General features: G+C 49.6%; 7 protein-coding genes across 7 annotated transcripts; 2 read left to right on the top strand and 5 right to left on the bottom strand.

Moving 5' to 3' along the window:
* Positions 1–1,789: 1,789 nt before the first annotated feature.
* ASPSYDRAFT_50639 (uncharacterized protein) lies at positions 1,790–2,768 on the bottom strand (the record flags this gene model as incomplete). The annotated part of the gene is made up of 1 exon (XM_040848123.1): positions 1,790–2,768. A coding segment is annotated over exon 1 (515 nt), but the record flags the coding sequence as incomplete, so codon positions are not given.
* Positions 2,769–5,376: 2,608 nt separating this feature from the next.
* Positions 5,377–6,548, bottom strand: ASPSYDRAFT_61828 (GTP cyclohydrolase I; the record flags this gene model as incomplete). The annotated part of the gene is made up of 4 exons (XM_040850039.1): positions 5,377–5,679; positions 5,737–6,041; positions 6,101–6,234; positions 6,292–6,548. 4 exons carry the CDS (start codon positions 6,546–6,548, stop codon positions 5,377–5,379), a joined length of 999 nt encoding a protein of 332 aa, XP_040697678.1.
* A 680-nt stretch (positions 6,549–7,228) lies between these two features.
* ASPSYDRAFT_36101 (WD repeat RBAP46/RBAP48/MSI1 family protein) lies at positions 7,229–8,824 on the bottom strand (the record flags this gene model as incomplete). The annotated part of the gene is made up of 6 exons (XM_040845392.1): positions 7,229–7,403; positions 7,463–7,948; positions 8,004–8,465; positions 8,519–8,624; positions 8,685–8,747; positions 8,806–8,824. 6 exons carry the CDS (start codon positions 8,822–8,824, stop codon positions 7,229–7,231), a joined length of 1,311 nt encoding a protein of 436 aa, XP_040697677.1.
* Positions 8,825–13,998: 5,174 nt separating this feature from the next.
* ASPSYDRAFT_161395 (uncharacterized protein) lies at positions 13,999–15,169 on the top strand (the record flags this gene model as incomplete). The annotated part of the gene is made up of 4 exons (XM_040842989.1): positions 13,999–14,326; positions 14,403–14,480; positions 14,539–15,053; positions 15,122–15,169. The coding sequence occupies 4 exons, from the start codon at positions 13,999–14,001 to the stop codon at positions 15,167–15,169; spliced, it is 969 nt and encodes a 322-aa protein (XP_040697676.1).
* Positions 15,119–17,642, bottom strand: ASPSYDRAFT_506447 (cytochrome P450). The gene is made up of 7 exons (XM_040848125.1): positions 17,459–17,642; positions 17,181–17,393; positions 16,995–17,120; positions 16,841–16,925; positions 16,716–16,784; positions 16,037–16,654; positions 15,119–15,961 (listed from the first exon to the last, which is right to left on the bottom strand). Exons 2-7 carry the CDS (start codon positions 17,364–17,366, stop codon positions 15,546–15,548), a joined length of 1,500 nt encoding a protein of 499 aa, XP_040697675.1. The 5' UTR covers positions 17,367–17,393; positions 17,459–17,642; the 3' UTR covers positions 15,119–15,545.
* Positions 17,643–17,993: 351 nt separating this feature from the next.
* On the bottom strand, positions 17,994–21,190 carry ASPSYDRAFT_136686 (snoRNA-binding rRNA-processing protein PWP2). Its single transcript, XM_040840773.1, has 5 exons — positions 21,133–21,190; positions 20,941–21,053; positions 20,374–20,869; positions 20,076–20,323; positions 17,994–20,024 (listed from the first exon to the last, which is right to left on the bottom strand). Exons 1-5 carry the CDS (start codon positions 21,148–21,150, stop codon positions 18,191–18,193), a joined length of 2,709 nt encoding a protein of 902 aa, XP_040697674.1. The 5' UTR covers positions 21,151–21,190; the 3' UTR covers positions 17,994–18,190.
* A 149-nt stretch (positions 21,191–21,339) lies between these two features.
* On the top strand, positions 21,340–23,596 carry aspC (septin CDC12). Its single transcript, XM_040848121.1, has 7 exons — positions 21,340–21,649; positions 21,723–21,736; positions 21,803–21,845; positions 21,904–22,066; positions 22,129–22,439; positions 22,508–23,016; positions 23,078–23,596. Exons 1-7 carry the CDS (start codon positions 21,605–21,607, stop codon positions 23,145–23,147), a joined length of 1,155 nt encoding a protein of 384 aa, XP_040697673.1. The 5' UTR covers positions 21,340–21,604; the 3' UTR covers positions 23,148–23,596.
* Positions 23,597–23,761: the final 165 nt, after the last annotated feature.

The following is a 23,761-nucleotide window of genomic DNA, read 5'->3' as shown; positions in this document are numbered from 1 at the left end:
GCTGAAAGAAGATCAAGCGACTCCAGCCACTGCCCAGACCATTGTTGATATCGTGGAGGATGCCTTTGTCGGAAGCGACAAGCCTTGCTTCCCATCGGTGCCATGTTGCCTGGAGTGGTTTATACGGCACTCTTGGGCAGTTTCAGATCAGCTATAATGTATCTGATTTCCCCCATTTCGCTTCCCCAGCATGAACCTGCGGTATGAGTCCGCAGTACTTGCCGAATGTCGCTTTCAGAGACCTTCAGAGACTGTGCAGTCGGTCGTGAGTTTCATTCAATGGTGAGCCGCCCGCTACCTTCCAACGACGCATTTCGTCATCTCGGCAGAAATGGCCATTGACGCTTCCGCCAGAGAAAGCCCATCTACGGATAGTAAAACAAACAACTGGAACATAGGCTGGGCGTCCACTGAGCAGAGGACAACTGGGCCTGGTTGTAGCTGAGCCCCAAAAATGATGGGCATTGCTGTGCGGGGAATAGTCAAATATTGAGTATCACTGTTGGCGCCGGACAGTAGGGCCAAAACTAGAGATATCAGTCGTCCTGTTTGGTGCGCATTCACGCACCGGTATGTCGTTTTAGGATGAATAACACATGATTAATCCCGCTGACCAGGCGCAATCACGGACTCGACATGCGAAACGGCCTGCCTGTTCCACGTCGATGAGTTGGAGTTCCTCGAGGAGCGCAAGAAGCTATGAGATCCACCATGCGAGAGCAAAAAATCTATCCCCGACCCTCTTTACTGGGAAAATTGTCAGATTGGGGAGTATCAGACACACCAGGGCCCAGGTCCCACGATAGCGGTACGTTGGAGATACGCTGGTGCTTTTCCAGGAAAGACCAACCCATTGGTGCGAATTGTAGACACCACTGTCGGGCGTCAAGCTGTTATTAATAAGTTCGGCAACGCCATAGAGTTCTCGAGACCGTTGGTAGTTGTCATATCTAAAGCGCTGCGGAGGAAAATGCGAGTTAGTTCCCAGCGACAATACGTACCTTGTGGATGCATTAATATGACCGAGGATATCCGGTAAATATCTAACCAGGTTTCGTAAACCCATCGCACAAAACAAAAGGGAATTAAAAACAGTCCACGCATAACACCCGCCCATTTCAAGGTCGACCACACGCCCTGGCGCAGCCGGCGGTAACACGGATGCTGGGATAGAGATGTGTGTAGATAAGGCGGTGGGGGTGCGGGATTCGATCGATCACCTTGGAACTTTGGGTTCAACCCAGGGGAGCTCTCCAGCTCAAACCAGTTGGCCTTGGCTTGATAGAAAAACATATTACTTGTGCCTCGAGTAGTCATACTCTGGCTGCTTCACTTCCAGGATAAGATCGGATGATGGATCTGTCGACAACATCCTGTTAGTGGTAACTTCATGACAGGTTGAAGGTTTCCACAGCTTTAGAAGTGCGGAGGTCAGGTGAATTATTCACGTGATGTCATTGCCGAAGAAGTCGAAATCACGTGGCTCTTGTTCTCAACACCATGTTCACCAGCCTCCTATAACCCATCTTCCTCCAATAAAAGAGCCTGGTCTACCTGGAATCTCTATCTGTAAAATCTGCGTGCGCCTGCAGCCGACTGATTTACAGTATTTGGTACGCGCTACCCTAGTACTGCCAATTATCTATCCTACTATCTATTACCAGAGACCAAACCCTAAGTGTTGAATATATATTTACAGAATTTAGCACTTAGCCACACTCAGGAACTCTGGATGAACTATTAGGAAATGTTTTCAGTTTCAATTATTCATTATAATTGTGTCACAAAGCACTTTTGATGCTAAAGTTGCTAAGGCACTAAAGTAGTACACAAAAGAAACGCGCCATCCATTCATATCGGTTCTGTTGTCGATCCAATAAACAAAGTTCTTTAACTTTCACATGCTCAACTACCCGTAGTAGAGAATCCTGCAGCAAGTACAGATCAATCCAATCTCAGGATATCCTGAATGGGGACATCAGGGCTGCGAACCGCTCTCTTGATCTCCTCGTCCCATAAACTATTTGGCCGATCACACACCGTAAATTCCTGCGGCTGAGCGTAAAGAAAGATACGTTGGTACATGTCATCCAGATTAAGCTGTCGTCTGCGTGTTTCAAGGAGCACAATTTGATCTGGACGCTGTAGTTTTTTGCTCCCATCTCGCTGACCCTTACCGTAATATTCGTACTGCAACGAACCGACCTCAGCAGCCGGCACATCAAAGAAGTCGCCCTGAAGAATCTCGCCAGGAAGAGGGTTGTAACGCCAGCGAACCAATTCCTTGAGAAGTTCCAATTCGGTCCTCAAAATGTTTCCATTTAGAACATCAAGGCAGAATTTGAGGCCACGTTGAGCCATGATGAGGCGTCTCTGGCCACCACTGGCGTTGTCGCGAGCGGTCTTCACGTACAAGTCGATACGCACGATGAACAAAGTTGCCATGAAGAGGTCCAGGTCTGTCCAGAGATTTCTGTTTTGGATTGTCCACATTCGGCGTTTCATGTCGGGGATATCCATCAAGAACCACAGCTTGAAAATAGTGGGCTTGTAACGGTATGGAAAGCCATACCCAGCACTTGTGAGGGCATGTATGATTGAGTGGACAGTTTCGTCGCGGTACTTGACCATTTTCAACCAGCGGAGGGAAACGGTGTAGGCTGTAACGGATTCGGTTGGATGAACGCCAGGAAGGCGCTGGGCGTCGTAATCTAGCGCAGGCCTCTTAAACCACAAGCGTTGGTAACATCTCCATGGAAATATATGACACGCTGCTCTCGATTTGTGTAGAGCTTGGAGTCGAATTATTTTCGGGAGATACTTGACGGTAAATGTACGACATGCCTTTGACGTGATCTGTAAGTTGATGAGGTCTTCGATGTCGAGCTCCTCAGTGATTCGTAGAGCAATATCAGGATGAGTGATAATGGTGTGCAAGATGTTAATAGTCTGTGACGCGTCCCTTTTGGCAGGCTTTTGGTCCTGTTCGTCTTCAGGCGCAGCGGAAGGGTACCGAGATCTAACCAGTTCCAGACTTGGAGGCGGCTGCGACTGAACCACAGTAAGCCCATCCGGCCTTACAACGTTCTGATTCTGACTTCTATCTTGGCCAACCCCGGTGTACTTTGATCTATAGGCCTGGGGCGTGTAAGGACGTGCAAGTCTTCCCATCCCATAAGGCTCGGTGAAGCTAGGCTTGTGTTCCGGCTTGATTCTTGGAACAACAGGAGGGGCGTGTGTATGGTCATTGAATCCAGTGGGGAGACCGCGATCAAAGTATTGGAATGGATAGCCAGACATGCCCTGCTGAGATTGGCCCACGTTTAGTTCGCTTTTCGGGACAACAGGATAGCTATGTGTATGATCATTCATTCCACCAAATAATCCGTCCTCAAGACTAGCGACCTCAAGTCTAGGGATCGGGTAGTCCGACATGCTTTTCAGAATTTCGTCTACATCTGTTTCGCCTTCTGAAACAACAGGAACGCCATGGACCTGACCGGTGATCCCACCAGAAAATTCATCACCGACAGGAGGAATCGGATAGTCTGGGATGCTGTGCAGAAGCTGGTCTGCGTCTGGTTCAGTCTTCGGAAGGACAGAAAAAGGATGAGAGAGACCGTTTTTTCCAGATGGAAACCCGCCGTCAAGGCTTGGGTTCTGGTAGGGTAACATGCCTTGCTGACCCTGGTCCACATCAACTTCGTCTTTGACGACAGGTGCACCTCCATAGCCAGCCCCGTTCGGGTTGAAGTTTCTCGCAAGGGAGTTGGGATATGACCGATAGCCGTAAGGGCTCTGGGTGCGCGCGCTGATTCTTGTGTCCCTACCCATGGGCGCTGGAGGAGGATATGCTGGATGTTCCCACGGAAAGTTAGGGCCCACGGATTCCCATCCTATAGGGGTTGCATTGTATTCGAGAATAGACCGTGGTCCAACATCAGACACATCCAAAAACTGTCCATAACGTCCAGGATGAGCAACCGGACGAGAATTTACTTCATCCACGTTCCCAGGGGGGTTCGGATATGAAGTGCGAGGAATGAAGGTTGCAGGAGATACAGAGGGAAAAGAGACGCCTTCGTTGGTTATTTGGACCAAGCTGGGTGTACCCTGCCTGCTGCCATTTGCCTGTGGCTGTCGCTGGTTAATAGTGATAATGCTTTCAGGCGCTATTCCAGCCATAATTTGCTGACGTATGAGATGAGATTGTAGACTCTGGTTCCCGTTGTTCATGTTCATAGAAGCCGTATCCTGAGTTCCGAGTCCCAACGGGACGTTGTTGGCAGGCCTGAGCTGAGGGTATCGGCGACTACCGGCGGCATTTCTGTTGTTTGTGTTTCTTCCTACCCTAGTCCCTCTCTGGTTTTGAGGTCTGGTAGTAGAGCGTCTCTGCTGGCTGGGTTGCTGTGGCTGGGTGCTTGCGTCTATGCTCTCATCCACGCCTGGAACGTGTGCCATATTGACAAGAGAATGGGCGAGGTCCAAGCCACGGCGCTTGTGTCGGTTGGGATGCACCATGGTGTGACGCAGTGTTAAAGATGCGTGATGTGGGAGAAACAGGGAGTGAAGGGGCCCAAAGACAGCCAGCGTTAGAGACTGCTCATGAGAGAAATAATAAAAAGGTAAAAAGGCGCAATAAATCTACCAGGCAAGTGAGAGAATCCTATCTAGTAGAGATGGGTGGAAGTGTTATTATGTGATAACATAGGGCTTGTTTCATATTCACCCCTCACTTCACTTCAGTTGTGTTCCAATTGTTGTTAAAGCAGCGAGCAGAAAATCGAACACCCTAAAGACATGTGTGCCCAAGAACTAGTAGTGTAGTCCAGATGATTGATATTGTTGAGATTGTATATTTGTACAACAAACGAGGAGGACCGACGAGGTGAAAACAGTTGAATCAATCTCATCCTCAGGCCCTCCAAACAGTGAGTTCAAGTCTCACATACAAATTGTAGATAATCTTCAGCTGCGCGCCGGGCGAATGGTTGAATCATTTCGATGCCTCCTCTTTGCCAATTAACGATGATCTCGAGAAGGCATCCGCGGTAATCAAAATACCTGCCCTGAAAGTTGAATGCTTTTGGCCGTTGGAGGCTGCGGTGAACAAATCTATGTGAGTGCGTAATATATGCAAAACTGAAAAACAAAACAGACACATCAAGATCTAAACGACAGTCTCGCGGTCCTGTTTAATGAAACGAAAACAAAAAAAATCGAGAATCCCAATGCCCAACCCAACAAAACCTGTTGTAACCTGTTGAGAGGTAAACCGCCAAAACTCCATAAAATCACCGTAAATGAATACCGTCCACTGTTAAAATGAGGGGTAACCGATTAAGGAAAGATGTTGAGTACAGATTGGTTGAAAGATTACTTCCTGTTCAAGAGGGTCAAGAATTCCTCTCGGGTCTTCGCGCTGGAGCGCATGCATCCGAGCATGCAGCTGGTGGTTGTCGTGCTACTGGTCTTTTGGACTCCACGCATCACCATGCAGAGATGCGCGGACTCCATGACCACACCGACGCCACGAGGCTTGAGGACTTCGGAGATCGCAAGCGCGACTTGTTTGGTTAGGCGTTCTTGCACCTGTAGTCGTCTGGAGAACATCTCCGCCAGGCGGGCGAGTTTGGAAAGACCGAGGACACGGCGATCGGGGATGTAACCGATGTGCATCTATAGAGAATATTGTCTTAGTGATATCCTAGAGCCAGAGACTTCAGTGAGCCCTACCTTGCCCGTAAAGGGCACCATGTGGTGTTCGCACAGCGAGAACACTTCAATATCCTTGACAATAACTAACTCGTCATGGTCTTCATGGAAGACAGCGCCATTGACGAGATCCCTCACGTTCTCCTCATAACCCTTGGTAAAGTAGAGCATGGCTTTCGCATACCGGTCAGGCGTTTCCCGGAGGCCTTCCCTCTCTGGGTCTTCCCCGAGGCATTCGAGGATCGTCCGTACAGCTCCGGACAGCTTCTTGATCCGCTCCTCGTTTTCCTCGGGTGATGACTCAAGCCGCGCCCGCGTTCCGGGACCTGTCAGATAGACACAGCATCAGTAGACTGGATTGCAATCTGGTGTTGAATGTACTCACAGGGCCAGCTCAGGCCATCAAAGTCGACTGCGGGGGCCAACGTATACGGACTAGCGGGGCGGCTGGCAGTGACTGGTGGGGTGAGGGCGCCAGCTTCATCTCTGGGATCGCGAGCAGGGTCGTGTAACGAAGGTCTATATTTCGTCATAAGTTAGTCGATGCTCTATAATTGGCTCAGTGAAGCAACCTACTTGGACACTGAAGATCTGCGACGAGGGTTGTCGTAACTGCTAGCATGTTCGGCTGAATGCGCCTCAGACTCAGGCTGATCAAACTCGACGGGAACACGAGGAGCGAAAGATGTGCGAATTGAAGAGTTCAAGCTGTCCCGCTCGCGGGCATCCCTCGAGGCGACAGATGTGCTGTTAAGAGGAGAGCCACCGTTCAATAGGTGAGAAGGGATCGCCTTGGGCTTGGGCCCTGGGGGTGGAGGAGAGCCAGAACCCATAACTGAGTATAGCGGAGGAGAATTGCGGGGATACCGGTGGACAACGTGAAAAATATGAGTTTTTAGATATAATGGACTCGAACTTGTTCGTCGAGGGATCGATATGGAAAATAAGAAGAATGTGTCTAGAAAACCCGAGGCATTGTCAAGCAAATTGGGGTCGTCGGATTTTCTTTTGCTGAGGGGAAAAAAAGGCGCTATGACGGCAAGGCGATGATTAGACTAGCCCCTCCGATCACGCCGCACGTGGAGACAATCCCATACAGCCTCTTACAGGTTCTCATTCATTCACCGCCTCAAAGAGAACCACTGACAGGCAGACTGCCCGTTCAAAGGAAATATGCAGAACAATGGCATTTCCAATGCCATGCATGCATGCTGCGGGCTAATGGGGCGAGTACAAATAACGACCGGGGCGATTGTCATTGGAGGCTGAACTGTGTAGAATTCACCCACTGTGAATGCTTTTGTGCTTGCCAAATTCATGGTCGACTTTTTGTTATTGAGGTCAAAATGCCTATCCGTACTGTTTGTACCGTGCAAAGACAGTTTGCCGTACAGAGAAAAATAAAGAGATATGAAAAGTACAGGGTCAATAAATATATTCGCCTCTCGAGTATGGAAGATTCGCAATAGGCCGGAACAAAAAAAAAGGAGAAAACTCTCTAAAGGTAGCTGAATCAAGGCTCCAACTCCTCGGTCGGCACGTCCTCCATATCCTTACCGACAATCGCATCCGCGACCTTCCACACCTGTAAGAGGTTGTCCTCCGCAGCGGAGCAAAGAACCCAAGGATCGTTAAGATTCCAACTGAAGTCGGAGATACGATTGGTATGACCACCGTGCATGAACAGTCTGTAAGAAACCCGATGTTAGCAAAGTGAGACCGAATATCTGACATGAGAAGTACGTACAGTTCTGGTGGCCCGTCTTGGGCATCCTCAGGAGTTTGTTCTTCGCCGGCCCGGCTCAAGTCCCAAAACATGATCTTGCGGTCGTAGCTTGCACTTGCAAGTACGGCTTCTTCAAATGGATGCCAAGAGATCGAGGTGACCGAGTCGGCGTGGTTTTCGAGTGTGTGTAGCTTGGTCTTCAGGTTACGCAGATCCCATAGACCGATGGTCTTATCCGCAGAACCCGTTGCTAGGACAGTTTCGGCAGCAGGGTTGAAGGCGACGGCGTTAATGGCATCACGGTGCTGGCCTTCAGCTGATGCAGCGGCGCGGGTAGTCTCCGCAACTCGTGTGTCAAGAATCTGAAGAGTTATATCGTCTGAGACAGTTCCGATAAGGGAGGAGTGAAGGGGATGGTATTGAACATCATTAACAATCGACGAGTGGTGGGTATAGGTTCGGACTGGCTGGACCGCCTTGTTGCCCTTTGTGTANGTGGTAAGATCCCTAGACTGTGTTAGCGACATGTTGATTTAAAGGCACCAAACCAGGTAATCCTTACCAGAGACGGACTGTTTTGTCTTCGCTTCCTGTGGCGAGGTTACCCACAACATGAGGGCTCCAGCTGAGTCCGAATCCTTCTTGNTTATGCCCAAGAAGTTCCATCTGAGGATTTACATTCCCCGTTGGGAGACTGGGGTGTTTTGAGCGATCCCAAATCATGACTCTTCCGTCCGTACACATTGTAGCAATTATGTTGGGGTTTTGAGGCTGGTATCGCGCTTTGTTGACTTCGCCCTTGTGGTCAATTTTCTGCACGATGTTGAACTTGATTTCCATCGGAGCTTTCTTTGAACTACCACCGTAGCCGCCGATTTCCCCACGCTCCTCGTCGTAGTCATCAGGATTAGGAGCATTAGGGTTGGGTAATTGAACATGAGCAATCTGAAGATAATTTTGAGCGTCGCTGGAGGTGTGAGTTCCTAGGAGCAGACGGTGGGTGGAATACGGCTTGTCCGGGACTCTGCATTAAAACATTAGAAAGCACGTCGACCGCTACAGCACCGTTTTACGTACTCTTGCTTGTCAGGAAGCCATTGAGTTGTAAGGGTGGGCCACTCTAGCGCGGTGCTGAGGATCATGTCGTAGAGGAAGGGAGCGTTCTTTTTCCATGTCTTGTATTCTGAGACAATGGGTTTTAGTTCGGATGCCGACGACTGTATGAGGCATCGGGATTATTTACCTTCGTTAATGATCTTCTCCTCGGTGCGTTCCTCCTCTTGCTCCTCCTGCTCCTCAATGAAACCTATGAACAAGGTTAGATAATTTGTTGCGCGCAAAGCGATTGGGGACGAAAATCGTACCATCGTCGTAGGGCTCCATAGCGTTAATTGGGTAGTATGGGAAGGATGGGAGCGCCGTCTATGGTGTTCGTGCAGGACGGGGTTAAAAGACTGCGACGTTGCTGTTCAACACTGGAGCGAGAGAGCTTTGCAGTTGCGGATGGAGCTTCTTTCGAAACGCGACAGTTGTTGGCAGCGCGTTAATGGGCGTCTGCACCCTAAACCTATTTGGGCGATTATGAGCTTGGCAGAGCTATTCCCAAACGGGGTTCCGCTTTGCGGCTCGGGCTCCTGGAGCTCTCGCCTCCTCTCGGACGTGAGCCTAAGGCGGTGTCAGCCACCTTGAGTGAATCATCTTTCCACCGACACCTTCGAGGTAACTTCTTCTTTTGTTTGACGTTCTAGTTTATTTCTCTGCTTGGAATCATTGTTCCTTCTTATGTTGCTCCTTCACGCTCCTTGAGTGTTTCAATCACTTTTCTTTTGATCTATTATCTCATCGGATATTTTGCGCCTTGAAGCTTGGTTTCTTCATTGGGTTTCTGACGACGCATACGACGGTCACGAATACACCACGGACTTTTCGCCTGCTCCTTTCGCTTTCTTACTACTCTTCCAGATTCGATAATACCTTGAGTCACCATGGGTGTTCCCAAGTTCTTCCGCTGGCTGAGCGAACGGTATCCCGCGATCTCCATGTTGATCGCGGAGAACCGTATACCGGAGTTCGACAACCTATATCTTGACATGAACGGCATTATCCATAACTGCACACACAAAGATAGTGACTCTCCGACCTTCCGAATGACCGAAGATAAGATGTTTATAGCCATCTTTAATTACATTGAACATTTGTATGGCAAAATAAAACCGAAGAAACTCTTTTTCATGGCCGTGGATGGTGTCGCGCCACGTGCCAAAATGAACCAACAGCGCGCGCGGCGATTTCGAACAGCTCTGGATGCTGAAACGGCGAAAGAGAAAGCAATTGCGCAAGGAGTTGAAATGCCGAAGGAGGATGCTTTCGACAGCAACTGTATCACTCCGGGTACTGAGTTTATGGCAAAGCTCACTGAACAGCTGAAATATTTCATCAGCAAGAAAATATCCGAGGATAAGGACTGGCAAGGTGTGGAGATTGTGCTTTCCGGTCATGAAGTACCCGGTGAGGGTGAACATAAGATCATGGAATACATCCGGCACGCGAAAGCGCAGCCTGGATACGATCCCAACGTTCGCCATTGTCTGTATGGACTTGATGCTGATCTGATCATGCTTGGTCTACTCAGCCATGACCCTCACTTTTGCCTTCTCCGTGAGGAAGTTACGTTTGGCCGACAGGTGCAGAAAAAGCCCAAAGAGCTTGAGCACCAGAATTTCTATCTCTTGCATTTAAGTATGGTTAGAGAGTACCTAGAACTGGAATTTCAGGAACTCGAGGAAGAGGGAATCATAAATTTCCCATATGAATTTGAACGCGTGATCGACGATTTTATCCTCATGGCGTTCTTCGTTGGAAACGACTTCTTACCCAATTTGCCTAACCTTCACATCAACGAAGGTGCATTGTCGTTGATGTTCAAAGTTTACAAAGAGACTTTACCCAAAATGGGAGGCTACATTAACGAGCAAGGTACAATCAACCTCGAACGGCTTGGTATGCTTCTGGATGGATTAAGCCATGTCGAATACCGTTTCTTCGAAAGCGAATATTCAGATGCGGCGTGGATGCGCGCAAAGCAGAACGGTGACGAAAATGGCGCGGATACAGACGCAAAGCCAAAAACATTTACCGTCACGCCTGATCAGAAAAACATCCTCAAGACGGTCAAGAAGTACGTTTTGAACCGACCTGGAAAGGCGGCAGATTCCAAGCCTCTTGACTTTCCATCTACGCTTCCGGCTAGGGACCGTAAGTTTGTGGAACAGCTCGCTGGTGACCTTCGGTTGCCTTGGAGTACAGTTTCGAATGATGACGGAGACCGATTTATTCGAGTCCAATTCCCACCCAGTGAAGACGATGACAGCGAAGAGGAGGAAGATGAGGAGGCCTCTATGGCGGTCCAGCGGATTATCCGCAAATATGAAAACGCCAAGGTCCAAGAATTGTCTGCGGAGGACGCCCAAGCAGCGGCCCAGAAGAAGTACGAAGAGAAGTTCCAAGATTGGAAGGACAAGTACTATACGGAAAAATTCGGCTGGGGCCTGGACAACCAAGAGGAGATGCGAAACCTCACGGAGAACTATGTGCAAGGTCTTCAGTGGGTTCTGTTCTATTACTACCGAGGCATTGCATCCTGGCCATGGTTCTTCAATTCCCATTACGCCCCGATGATTTCAGGTTTGTGCTTACCATCGCTTTGCAATCTACGGAAATAGATGCTGATGTGACCTAGATGTTAAGAAGGGATTGAAAGCAGATATGAATTTCCGACTCGGGAGACCATTCAGACCTTATGATCAGCTCATGGGCGTGCTTCCAGATCGCAGCAAGAAAATTGTTCCCAAGGCTTATCACGACTTGATGTCTTCACCGGATTCTCCGATTATTGACTTCTACCCTCGTGACTTTGAACTGGACATGAACGGGAAGAAGATGGAATGGGAAGCGGTCGTTAAAATCCCGTTTATCGATGAACGTCGTCTTTTGGATGCGCTCGCGACGAGAGAGCACTTGTTAACCCCCGAGGAGAAGGCCCGGAATGGTTTTGGGGTTAGCCTCAAATTTGTTTACTCACCAGACACGCAGTATACCTACCCCTCATCATTTGTCGGGGTCTTTCCCGACATTCCCAACTGTCACTGTATTCAAAACGTCTTTGACCTGCCGACGATGGACGGACTAGAGCCTTATGTTGGTCTCGTTGACGGTGTGCACCTTGGCGCATCGGCCCTTGCGGGTTTCCCTAGTTTGAAGACATTGCCTCACGTCGGACAATTGGGATTCCACGGTGTCTGTGTCTTTCAACAAGAAAGTCGCAATGAAAGTATGGTAGTTACCGTGCTTGACCCGGGAAGTCGATCTAGCTCTGAACTAGCTAAGAAGAAACTCGGGCAGCGAGTTTTTGTCGGATATCCATTTCTGCAAGAGGCACTAGTCATCCGGGTTTCCGATGAACTATTTTCTTACACTATCCCGGAGGGAGAAGAACTCCCTCTTGCCACCCCTCATTCAGATGTCGAGATCGAGCAATGGAAAAAGAAGGCGGACAAGATCGAGGGTATTTACAGCAGGAGATTTGGCACTATCATTGGTCCTGTCGAGGCCATGGTGCACGTCCAGCTTTTGAAGGGTCTCATAAAAACCGACGCAGGTGCTACCATTAAAGAATTCGCGGACATTCCCGGGCAGGAGACGGATTATGCCTTGCAACTTGTCGTTGATGAAGTGGTCAACCCTGATGAACGCTTTATCGAACGGGGGGCTCTACCGGTTGAGGAAGAGTTCCCAGAGGGCTCGCGTGCATTTTTCCTCGGCGAGTTTAACTACGGTAGACCTGTTCATATCACTGGCCATGATGATGGCAAGGTGAATGGACTCATTGCTTCTATCAAGGGTCGCGAGCCTGAGTTTGGAAGAGAACGAGCCAAGAGCGCGGAGGCACTTTGTCCATACATGCCATCCTTTGCTATCGCTAAGAATTTGCGTTTGAACCCCTTGGTTTTGGCGAAAATCACCTCATCGTTCTCGGTTGACGTTGAAGGCCAACGCGCTAACCTAGGTCTCAATCTGAAATTTGAGGCTAGGAAGCAAAAGGTTCTTGGATATTCCCGTCGGGGAGACTCTGGCTGGGAATTTAGTGCAAAGGCAGTTGGCCTACTGCAGCAATATATGATCAAATTCCCAGAGTTCATCGCGGGTATTCAACGTAACCCTCGGAATGATAGGTACCAGCCCACCGACTTTTATCCAGCGGACGTTGCACTCGAAAAGATAAACGAGATTAAGGCTTGGCTCAAGGAAATTGAAGCGAAGAATTTTGAGAGGGTTCCTTTAGAGGCAGAGCAGCTTGATTCAGACATTGTGAAACTCATTGAGCAGGACGCCGACGAACTTCTAAGGAGCCAGCCGCCTATGGAAGCGAAGAAGATGAGGGATATTCCCCGAAGTGGGCTTCTCCGCCCATCTGACGTTGAGCACCGGCTTGGAAATCAGACTTTCAAGCTTGGAGATCGTGTCGTCTACGCCCAAGACTCTGGAAAAGTTCCGATCGCTACGCGGGGAACGGTGGTTGGACTTACACGGACACCGAGAACTATTTTGCTCGATGTTGTCTTTGACGTTGCTTTTATGAGTGGCACAACCCTTGGAGACCGATGCTCTCCATTCCGCGGACAAACCGTTCTGGCATCATCTGTCCTGAACGTTTCCTACCGACAACTCATCGCCAGCACTAGAGCAGCGGTCAACCAAAAGCAACAAAACCAACCCTCTCCTTTGACTGTCGCAGGATACGGTGCGCCTCTGGGTCCTGGTGGTCAGGGACAGCTGAAAGAAGCTCCTGCTCCGCCACCACTTCGAGGCTCGTTCCGTGGTGTAGTGTCTGGTGCGGCGGCAAGGGGGCGTGGTGGACATAATGGCACCACAAGCTTGCCTTTCCGGCCGCAAAACGACATGAACGGCGCTGCTCGTGGTGGCAGAGGTCGAGGTGGCCGCGGCAATATGGCGCGTGGACGTGGTGGTTATGTCTCGGTGGAACGTACTGACCCCGACGCTGGCGTTGTCCAGAACAACCCGAACTTCCGGCCAAAAAACTATTCCCAAGTTCCTCCACCTAATGGCCTAGAGTCACGTGGTGGCCGAGGCCGAGGCCGAGGCCGTGGTGCTGATCGAGGGAACGGTTATCGAGGTCGGGGAGGCAACCGTGGAAGAGGCGCGGCTGCTGGAAATGCGTGATATCCTTTACATGGGGTTTCTAGAGGGTCGTTGAGCTAAGACTGGTTTTTGTCTTATCATACTGTGTACTATAGAGGGTCTCAATCTTGTGTATATACTTGTATTCCTCGAATGAACCAAACTCGGCACTCCCCGCCTTTTCCCCGCAGCTCCAGCTCCATCCCCGGCCTCTCTCCGAGCTCTGTATCTATTTCACGCCTCACGGGATAAATATCCGAGGCAGGATAACCGAAATTGTGTAATAATAGTTAAATCGTCCCTTTTCTCAAGATTTCCTCCATACTAAGCTCAAGTCCTAAGCTTTCTCTCGATCAATAATGGCCCCCTCCATTCCCACCTTTGACAGCCTCACCCTCGACCCGAACGGGCCCCCAGGCAACGCATGGGGTCTCTTCGGCCCAAGCAATGAGCTGGGCATGCTCAACCTACTCACCCCAGAGCTTGTTCGTAAAGCGGCCTCGGAGGAAATACGCGATGGTGTTCGAATCTCACTTGACCTTCCGTTGAATCGGCTGCCGTACCCCAGTTTTGGCAGGAATCCCTTTAAGCAGGAGCTCATCAACAAGGCGCCAAGAATTGTGAATGATGATGTCTTGACATTTAACACGCAAACGAGTACGCAGTGGGATGGGTTCAGACACTACGGTAGGTTTTACTGTGGTTGCGCTCTTTGTTAGGTTACCTGGTCGCTGATGTCTGGGTTGGTGGTGTTATATTATAGGGAACCAAACGCACGGGGTTTACTTCAACGGACATTCGTTAGATGACCTGAACCAGTCTAGGGTGATTGGGATTGACGGTTTGTTCTTAAACTCTCCATAAGGCCCAAAACAGACTAACTAATTATTTCTTACAAGCATGGTCTAACACCGGCGGTATAGTCGGCCGCGGAATCCTAATCGACTACGCAGCTTGGGCAAACAAGAACTCTATCCCTTTGACACCCTTCAAAACAAGCACAATACCCCTCTCTTCAATCCTCCAGATCCTCCAGGAAACTAATCTCACCCCGCGCGCAGGCGACATCCTCTTTATCCGCACGGGCTTCACAGAGGCCTACAACAAACTCAGCCCCGACGAAGAGCGTGCCATTGCCAGCCGTCCCACACCCGACTTCGCGGGTATCGAGAACGGCGAGAAGACCTTGCGCTGGCTGTGGCAGAATCAGTTTGCGGCTATTGCGAGTGATTGCCCGAGCTTTGAGCCTGCGCCACTGGTGAGGGAGGGTACGCCGGCTGAGGTTACTCTGCATCAGTGGTGTCTTAGTGGATGGGGGATGCCAATTGGGGAATATTTTGCTTTGGAGGAGTTGGCAGGGTATTGTAGGGACAAGGGAAGATGGAGCTTTTTCTTATCGAGTGTGCCACTTAAGGTTTGTTCTCTCCACGATCTCCCCTTTTTTTCTGTGGTGGGATTTGATTGCTGATGATTGTGGTATAGGTTCCCGGGGGCGTGGCCAGTCCGCCGAATGCGGTTGCTATTCTCTAAGCATATAGTTTGATATTGAGCTTGACTTTACGTAGGGGGTGGGTTTGTTATGAATCTCTATCTTATTTTAATTTTCACTTGTTTACCGCAAGTATTGTATGTCTGTTATGATCACGATATATTAAATAATCTGTTAAATTCTCATCCCAATCTTTGGTATATCACAAAACGACCGAGCAGTAAATGACAGCCCATTTCTGATTCCCAACTCCGTACCAAACAACTTCACCAGAATAAAAGGAAAGAAATAATTAGTTATTCACGCCCCAATTCATGCCGCGAAACCAGATCTATGGTTCGCATCCGGTTAACCCTCCTTGTAGAAATAAACACCATTATTCACCTATCATAACCTATTCACTTGCCACATGCCTAATTAAATATTCACCGGTCTTTTCTTAAACAAAACCTTCGTATAGAAATTTGGCATAATTTGCTCCCCGTTCCGAATATTCATAGGCCGCTTCCCCTCCTTCCCCTTCTCGAACTTCATGTCATACTCAACGAGGAGGCGACTGAGAATCGCCTTGGATGTGTTGACCGCAAAGTGGCGGCCAGGACAAGCCTGACGTCCAAACCCGAAGTGCAGGTTCAGTTCATTTATCAAGACAATGCTTTGATTGCGAGTCTCAGGGTCCTTGCACCATCGGAAGCCATCGAAAGTTTCGGGGGAGTCGATGAGGGATGGGTCCCGTGAGAGGGGCCCTGCTGGGAAGGTGATGTATGTGCCTTTGGGGATTATAAATCCGTCGGGGAAGGTTATTGTTTCTCTCGCGATTCGATGGACGTTGACTATAATACGGGGTGTTAGTTAATGTCTTGGGTGGATGGAAAGCGGGAAATGGATGGGTGGATTTGATGACTTACCTTCACTGGTAGGGTGCAAGCGCTGAGACTCACGCAGAAAACTATCCAGACGAACCTGGGCTGCAAAATCGGCTTTAGTAGCATTTGCCCAGCCGTTTTGGAGTGTATCAATGATCTCATGGCGCAGAGGCTCTAGGTACTCGGGGCGGATCATGAGATCGTACAGGCCCTGGGTGATGAGCATAGTGGAAGTATGAATGACAGCCAATGCCATGATGATCATCAACCCGTGGGCGATATTCGCGGGATCTTTATCAAACTCGCTATCTGCGCTATCCATCATCCATTGCATGAAGTCATCGGGCTTCTGATATTCGGGGTCGTTAGCTTCGGCTTCACGGCGTTGCAGAACCATCGGAACGAAGACATCCTCTGTGACCCACTTGAGGGTCTTGCTAAGGTACCGGACGCTTGGGAGGATTTTTGCGACTAAGGGACGGAGGAATCGGGGGAGAGGACGAAGGAGGATGATTGTCAGACCTAGGTTCTCTGTGTATCTGGTGACCGTGTCGAGCCATTGTTCGCTTCGACAGAGAGTGTCTCCGACAATTATGCGGGACGTGGACCGGTTAATGAGCTTCAGAATCAGGTAGTAAATGTTGACGGGGACCCATTTATCTGGTTTCAGTTGTTAGCATTCAGACTGGGCCAGTTTAAAATCCGAGCAGGGGTCACTTACCGCTGCATTCTGGCACTTCGACTTCAAAGGCATGCTGAAGCTCGTCGACAACTTTAGGGATAAGTCGAGCTGTTTCACTGTTAGCTGTTAATCGTCCTCGGGGCAAAGCAAAAGAAATGACTTACTCAGAGCTGGATTCAGTTTTTTGGTAACAGTGTGGGCCGGCAAGTTGTTGTCGATCAGAATACCGGTATACTGGCCACAAACACTCTGCCAAGGATCAGTTTCAATACGAATAAGAGAATAGGGGGGCATGGTGGTGGTAAGGAGTCAACTCACATCGAACTGTGCATCCAACAGACTCAGCTTTGTATGAGGAAGTTGTCGAACATGGGGGAGGTATTTGGCAGGGAGCACTATGATATCTGCATCAACCTTGCGCACTCGATATGGCACGTCCTTGAACTAAGACAACTAATGTTAGAATACTAGAGGGCTCGATTGCTAATGGCAAGATGTACATACCTTTTTGTAGCCGTCATGAATGAGAGCCGGGGCCCTGACGAAGAACATAATCCGGTTGATAAAGTCAGGGACGAAACGGCCGTAGGACACGGTTGGAATATTGCGAGGGACGGTGACACCAGCTGGCTTTGATAAGAGCCAGGCCAGGAATGTAAGACACACGGCAAGTAAAACAAGAGGTGACATCTTTGGAAATATCTCGAATAAATCCGGCTGGTGGGCCCGTTAGTTCGAAAAATCCTGTATAGATAGGGTATATGGGTGTCCAATGTGCTTACGGCAAAAGCCCAGGGTGGCCCTGAAAAGTAGTAAACCTGTAAATAGGGCGGAGCAAGAACAGAAATCAACACCAAGACGCAGCACTGTATACCTCTGTCCTTATATGCACTGTTATATATCACGTGGACTTGAAAAAAGGGAGTGCGTGCCTTCTTTTTTTTTTTTTTGTGACTCAAATGCGGGGATTAGAGCTCCCTTGGCTCACACCGGGGCTTATTCACAGATTTATACAATATTTTATGGTTAGACAGGCAGTTGAAAGCATCACGAGGTGTGAAAGCACATTCTAGGCCTGCGTTTGTGCGGGAGATGTTATTAAAGCCATTGTATGATTATTTTTTTTGTGAATAGAATAATGCAGTGGCAACAAACCGCTAAGGGTGTAGTGACCTGATTGGTGTCTGAATAGTGAATTGAAGCCAGTCATAGGGTCTAGGTTAGGCTAAGTGAATATCTGTTTTGGTAAAGGGCTTTACAATGCAGGCTAACGATCCTTTCAAGTTTGAGGACAAGTATTACTCTACAAAGGCTATTGATAGATGCTCCAAGGCTTCCCTCGAACAAGTTCGATTGATGTGCTACCGCACTGTCTATGTACACTAAGGACACGAGAACTTTTAGTTGTCCCTGTTTATCTTCCAAGGTATATAGCATCACAAAAACAGAACGCCAAGCGCAAATGCAAATTTCTGAAACAGCGCAATGTTTGCTAGAAAGAGGCTGGCATATAATCATTCAAGACCAAGCCATTCACCCTCTGCATCGTCGCCACCATCAGTCATAGCCGCATCGCCGTTCTCAGCAGACGCTCCGCCGATGGTGTCGATTGCTTTAGGAAAAGAAGGAGCTTTCCTCCCGGCAAGCATAGGCTTTGAGAGAAGGAAGTTGAGATCATAAAGGTTCTTTTCTGAGAGACGTTTTAGATTTTCGTTGATGTCGTCAAGCGCGCGCTGGACAGCACGAAGCTCGGGGCCTAGTGTGCCTGCATTGTCCTTGAAGTACCTGCCGTGACTACTTAACAGAGACTCGATCCAGAGTAGGTTGAATTCGAGATGCGGCGTCTGCTCGCAGGAGTGGGCAACGAATCGAAGCAGGCGAGGGAGGTATACAGTCGGGACGGAGCGAACAACGTGGGCGATATCTGAGGGTGGGATGGATTCATGGACGGCGCTGATAAGCTTGGCCTCATTCAGGCGGAATGCCATGACCAACGCCTTCAAGAATGTATCATCATTGTTTACTTCGCCAGTTTCCGCTGCCTTTTTGGCGCCTCCGACTGTAGCAAGAATGGTTTCGGGTGTAATAGAAATGTCAAGGTCAAACGGGTCGAAAACAAATTCAGTGTCCAAGCTATAAATCAGAAGTCCTTCCGTAGAGGCTGCACAGAACGAGCGGCCCGTCGAAGCGAAATCCACACAGCTGACACGAACTTCAGGTCGAGTAGTCCGCGAACCAGCGTCACCACGCTTTGCTCCAGGAAGAGACCGATCGATGCGTTCCTCGCGGTCTGAGGCTTCTCCAGCCTCATCGATGAGACCCCGAGCGCCAGCATCCGTCAGATCACGGCTGTTGAGGAACTCCTGAGTACCATCCAGCGATGTGTTCACGGAGACGGTGTATTTTCTGACCAGGCAACCTGACATAACGTCGTACAGGCAGATATATTTGCTGTTGCCGGCAGCGAGGATACAGCTTCCATCGGCGCTGTATGTGATGCAGTGGAAGGATTTGGTGCCGGCAGCGTTGGCGGCGGTCGTACGGTCTGTGACTTTGCGACCTCCAGAGATATCGCGGCGCCCATCGATACCGGTCTCTTGTACAGCGTCAGCCACCGACCAGAAGGTCAACTGCCCATCTAAAGAGGACGCTGCTATCTGCTTCCCATCCGGCCGGAATGCCACGCTCAGGATATCCGAGGTAAGCACCAGGGGCTCGCTAGTCTGTGTTCTCCCGAAGATACTCCAAAGGCGAACAGAACGGTCCCAACTGCCACTGACCAAGTGATTGCCATCTGCTGCAAACGCCAAGGCTGATACCGGTCCCTCATGGCCAGATAGCTGATCAAGGAGCTGTCCGGTCTGCACTGACCATACATGAATATCGAAAGAGTCTGGAGATCCAGCACAAATCACTTCGCCACTGGGATCGACCGCGAGAGAGGCGAAAGGAAGCCGAGATGGGGCTGTGAACGTGCGGAAATTTCGGTAACGGATCAGATCCCATGCCCTAACTGATCCATCCAACGACGCTGTAAACAAGACATTTCCCTTCTTTGAGAACTCACACGCGGTCACGCCACTTGAGTGCTCCGTAAATGTCACCAAACAGAAACCAGACTTGACGTCCCAGACCTTGACCTTGCCATCATCGGCAGCAGTGACGATCCTTTGGCCATCGGGTGAGTATACAAGCGCATTCATGGAATCCAAATGGCCCTGTTGTTTTAGAATGTACGACTCTGACTGCCATTCCCAAACCAGCAATTGGCCGAACTTCGAGGAACCAAACGCCAGCCACTCGCCAGATTTATTTATTGATACAACGTCAATATTACTCTGAGAGACACTATGTATTTAATCAGCTTCGTAATCACCCCCTAGGAATGAGACAACGTACCTCAGAAGATGTATCGTGTTAAATTCAGGTAGTTCGTAAAGGCCAAACAGACCGTTCGAAAAGCCAACGACAAGTAGATTTGAGGGGCCATGGAATGCTGCGCATTTAACCGTTGCATGTGGCTGTTGGAAGAACTCCTTCTTGACGATCCTCCAGCGTGGTTCTCCCACATCCTCCATCGAGTCTGGATCCTTTTTGGAGACGTATTCCCATCGAAAGAGTGCACAGTCTCGGCTGACGGTGTAAATCTACCTTTACGTTAGGCCGGGGATTCAAGAGTAGTGACGGGGATACCTACCATCTCTTGATCGGCAGAGAAAAAAGCCGCTCTAACTCCTTGTCGGTGACCTGAAAGAGTTGTAGGCTCGAAGCCATCCTCGGGGTCCAAGCTCCATACCCGCGCCGTCAAGTCCTTCGAAGCCGTCAAAAGGAAACGGGAGTCACTCGACCACTCAATGCTCTGCACTTCATCGAAATGACCTGCGAGATCTCGGTGTAGGACAAATGGCGCAAAGTCGATTTCTCCATCACCGCCGACAGTAGGCGTTTCGGGGGTGTGCCATATCTGCAGCCGGCGACCCACACCAACAGCAAAGTGACGGCCGGACGGGGAGAATTTGAGGGCAGAAACGCGACCCTTGAACGAAAAGTTGTAAATTTGGACCCGACGGTGAAAGTTGGTTAGGATTGCGCGACCATGTTCGTCGACAGAAAGGAGAATGTTGCCCCGCGGAGTAAGGTCTAGTCGGTCGATATTTGTCCGGTGCGCAAAAGGAAGCGTATGGGAAGTATTGCTAAATGCGACCACCGGGTTAGAAATCTGCAATATGAAATAGAGCAAAAACTGAGCCGCGCAAAATCATACTTCACTAGGTCAAATACAGTGACCCTGTTGCCCACTGGCGAAATCAAGCAATTCCCATCAGGCGTGAAGAGAAGGTTTCCTTTGCGATATACCGTACCGAGGAGGTTCGAGAACTGGGGCTGGTTGTTAGCATGGTTGAAGCTTCAGAGTCAATTGTGCAGATATAGCACTCAGTTTCTGACGTAGACTAACCTTGAAATCGGTCTTCATGGTTGATAGCCAGAGAGTCGCTCCTCAGCATATACTCGCCGACCAACTTGCTCGGATCTTCAAAAAAAAGTCGGCCCTGCGATAAGAGCTCGGATCAGCCATTTTTCCCGGTGCCGAAAGCCAAGTCTAGAAAGGCACTAGCGTTGTAGCCTCAGGAGTAAAGATCCCCGAAAAACGTGACTTTGGGGGGTTCGGATTCTTTGGATTCAGGGGCAGCAGGAGCCAGACTAGACTCAACCAGGCACAAACAAGATTCGGGTCGTTGGCTGCTGTCCTCTTGTCTCCTACTCTCCTCTCGACGACTGCCCTGCTGTCTCCGACTCCATCAACTCCTGAAGGGTCTTCTTCCCTCGTCTTACCCTAATTCTTCCTTACATTTCAAGAAGCCCTCGGGTTGTTGTCCTGTCCCCGGCCCAATTGATTTTCCTCCTTTGTTGGTCGACCCCCTATCATCATGGCCCCCATCAACGAAACTGCTACGCCAATTGGTATTGCCAACGTGAGTTTTTAATATCATACGCGAATCCACTTGAGGAATAATTAATGTTGACGATGAATTCCTTTTTCGACAGCTCCCAAACCAGCGGTATGTACAGCTTGCGAGGATGCGGATATCAGGAGTAGCTGTGTCGTTCTAACGGAAGCCTTCCAGGCACAAGATTGTTGCTAAGCGGGGTGCGGCTTTCACTATTATGGTGCGTTCAATTAATACTCCATTGGAATGATTCATGGAGCTAATACTGAATTCCTCAGGTTGCTGGAGAGTCTGGATTGGGAAAGACCACGTTCATCAACACTCTGTTTTCCACGACTATCAAGAACTACGCCGACCACAAGCGCCGACACCAGAAGCAGATCGACCGCACTGTCGAGATTGAAATCACCAAGGCCGAATTAGAGGAGAAGTTCTTCAAAGGTTCTTTTTGGATAGACCCGGTTTAGGAGTAGCGGCTGGCTAACAACAATTGCGCTGTATAGTTCGCTTGACCGTTATTGATACCCCCGGATTTGGTGACTACGTCAACAACCGCGATTCCTGGCAACCGATTATCGAGTTCCTTGACGACCAGCATGAGTCTTACATGTTGCAGGAGCAGCAGCCCCGCCGAACGGACAAGATTGACATGCGCGTGCACGCGTGCCTGTACTTCATCCGCCCAACTGGACACACTCTGAAGCCCCTGGATATCGAGGTCATGAAGCGCCTGAGCTCCCGTGTTAACCTGATCCCCGTTATCGCTAAGGCCGACACTCTTAGCCCGGCCGACCTCGCCCGCTACAAGCAACGAGTAAGCTACTTTATCTAACATTGTTACTTTGCTAGTTGCTAGGGACTAATTCTACCCTCCAATACTAGGTCCAAGCCGTGATTGAAGCCCAAGGCATCAAGATCTACACCCCTCCCGTGGAAGAGGACGACGAGACTGCCGCCACTCACGCTCGCAGCTTGCAGGCTGCCATGCCTTTCGCTGTTATCGGCTCCGAGAAGGATGTGAAGACCAACGATGGCCGCGTGGTCAAGGGCCGCCAGTATGCTTGGGGTGTCGCCGAAGTCGAGGATGAAGAGCACTGCGACTTCAAAAAGCTGCGCTCGATTCTCGTCCGTACCCACATGCTTGATCTCATCCACACAACCGAGGAGCAACACTACGAAGCGTATCGCGCGCAACAAATGGAGACCCGGAAATTCGGCGAGGCCCGACCGAGGAAGCTCGACAACCCCAAGTTCAAGGAAGAAGAAGAGAACCTGCGCAAGCGCTTCACCGACCAAGTCAAGCTCGAGGAATCGCGGTTCCGACAGTGGGAGCAGAAGCTCATTGCAGAGAGGGATCGCCTCAACAAGGATCTCGAGGCCACCCACGCTGCGTATGTTCCTGTCCCCAGATTCATATTCCTCGGAAGTGTATTTTAGCTAACTTCAAAACAGTATCAAGGCGCTGGAGGGAGAAATCGAGGGGCTGCAGGGATCATCCACTCGGAGCCACGGCCGTCGCTAGACATCTTTTCGTACCACTGGAGGCGTGCGGTAGTGGTTATTTTACGGACGGTGGAAAAAGCAGAAGTGTGCATTCGTCTCAACTAATATGGTTTTACTCTCGACTACCCCTTGACGGTTTCTTTTCCTTTCTATCATTATTCGCCTTTTGACATTCTCCGTGATTATTTTCGGATCGTGTTTACTACTCAGAAGCTCGCCACAAATATTGGCTTCTCCATCCGGTCTGGCATGACCTGTTTTCTAAATTTGCTTGCTAGTCGCTAGCGATGGTTTGTCTACGTCCTTGATAATAGCCCTCTTGTATCCGGCATCTCAATCAATACAGATTTAATTGTCACATCGTAAAGTATTCCCAGGGTTTTATATAGCGCTGGTCCCTCTCAGCTTTAAGGTGGACCCCATTTCTGTATGGTGTAAGGGCGCAAAGCCTACGACCAAACCTTTCCTCTATTTTATGTCCAATGTTAGTTATACTTAATATCCCCAGCGTGAAGCAAGGGGCAATAGAAGCACTAGGCGGGACTGACAAGAATGTTTTCGACCCTATCCATGCGATTCTGAGTAATCGACAATTGAGAAGCTTGGTACAGGTAGCCCTAGGAGTGATTTGGA

The sequence above is a fragment of the Aspergillus sydowii genome (assembly GCF_001890705.1).
Source record: "Aspergillus sydowii CBS 593.65 unplaced genomic scaffold ASPSYscaffold_15, whole genome shotgun sequence".
NCBI lineage: Eukaryota > Fungi > Ascomycota > Eurotiomycetes > Eurotiales > Aspergillaceae > Aspergillus > Aspergillus sydowii.
The sequence above is the reverse complement of the archived record's forward strand: the minus strand, read 5'-3'. Positions and strand labels throughout refer to the sequence as shown.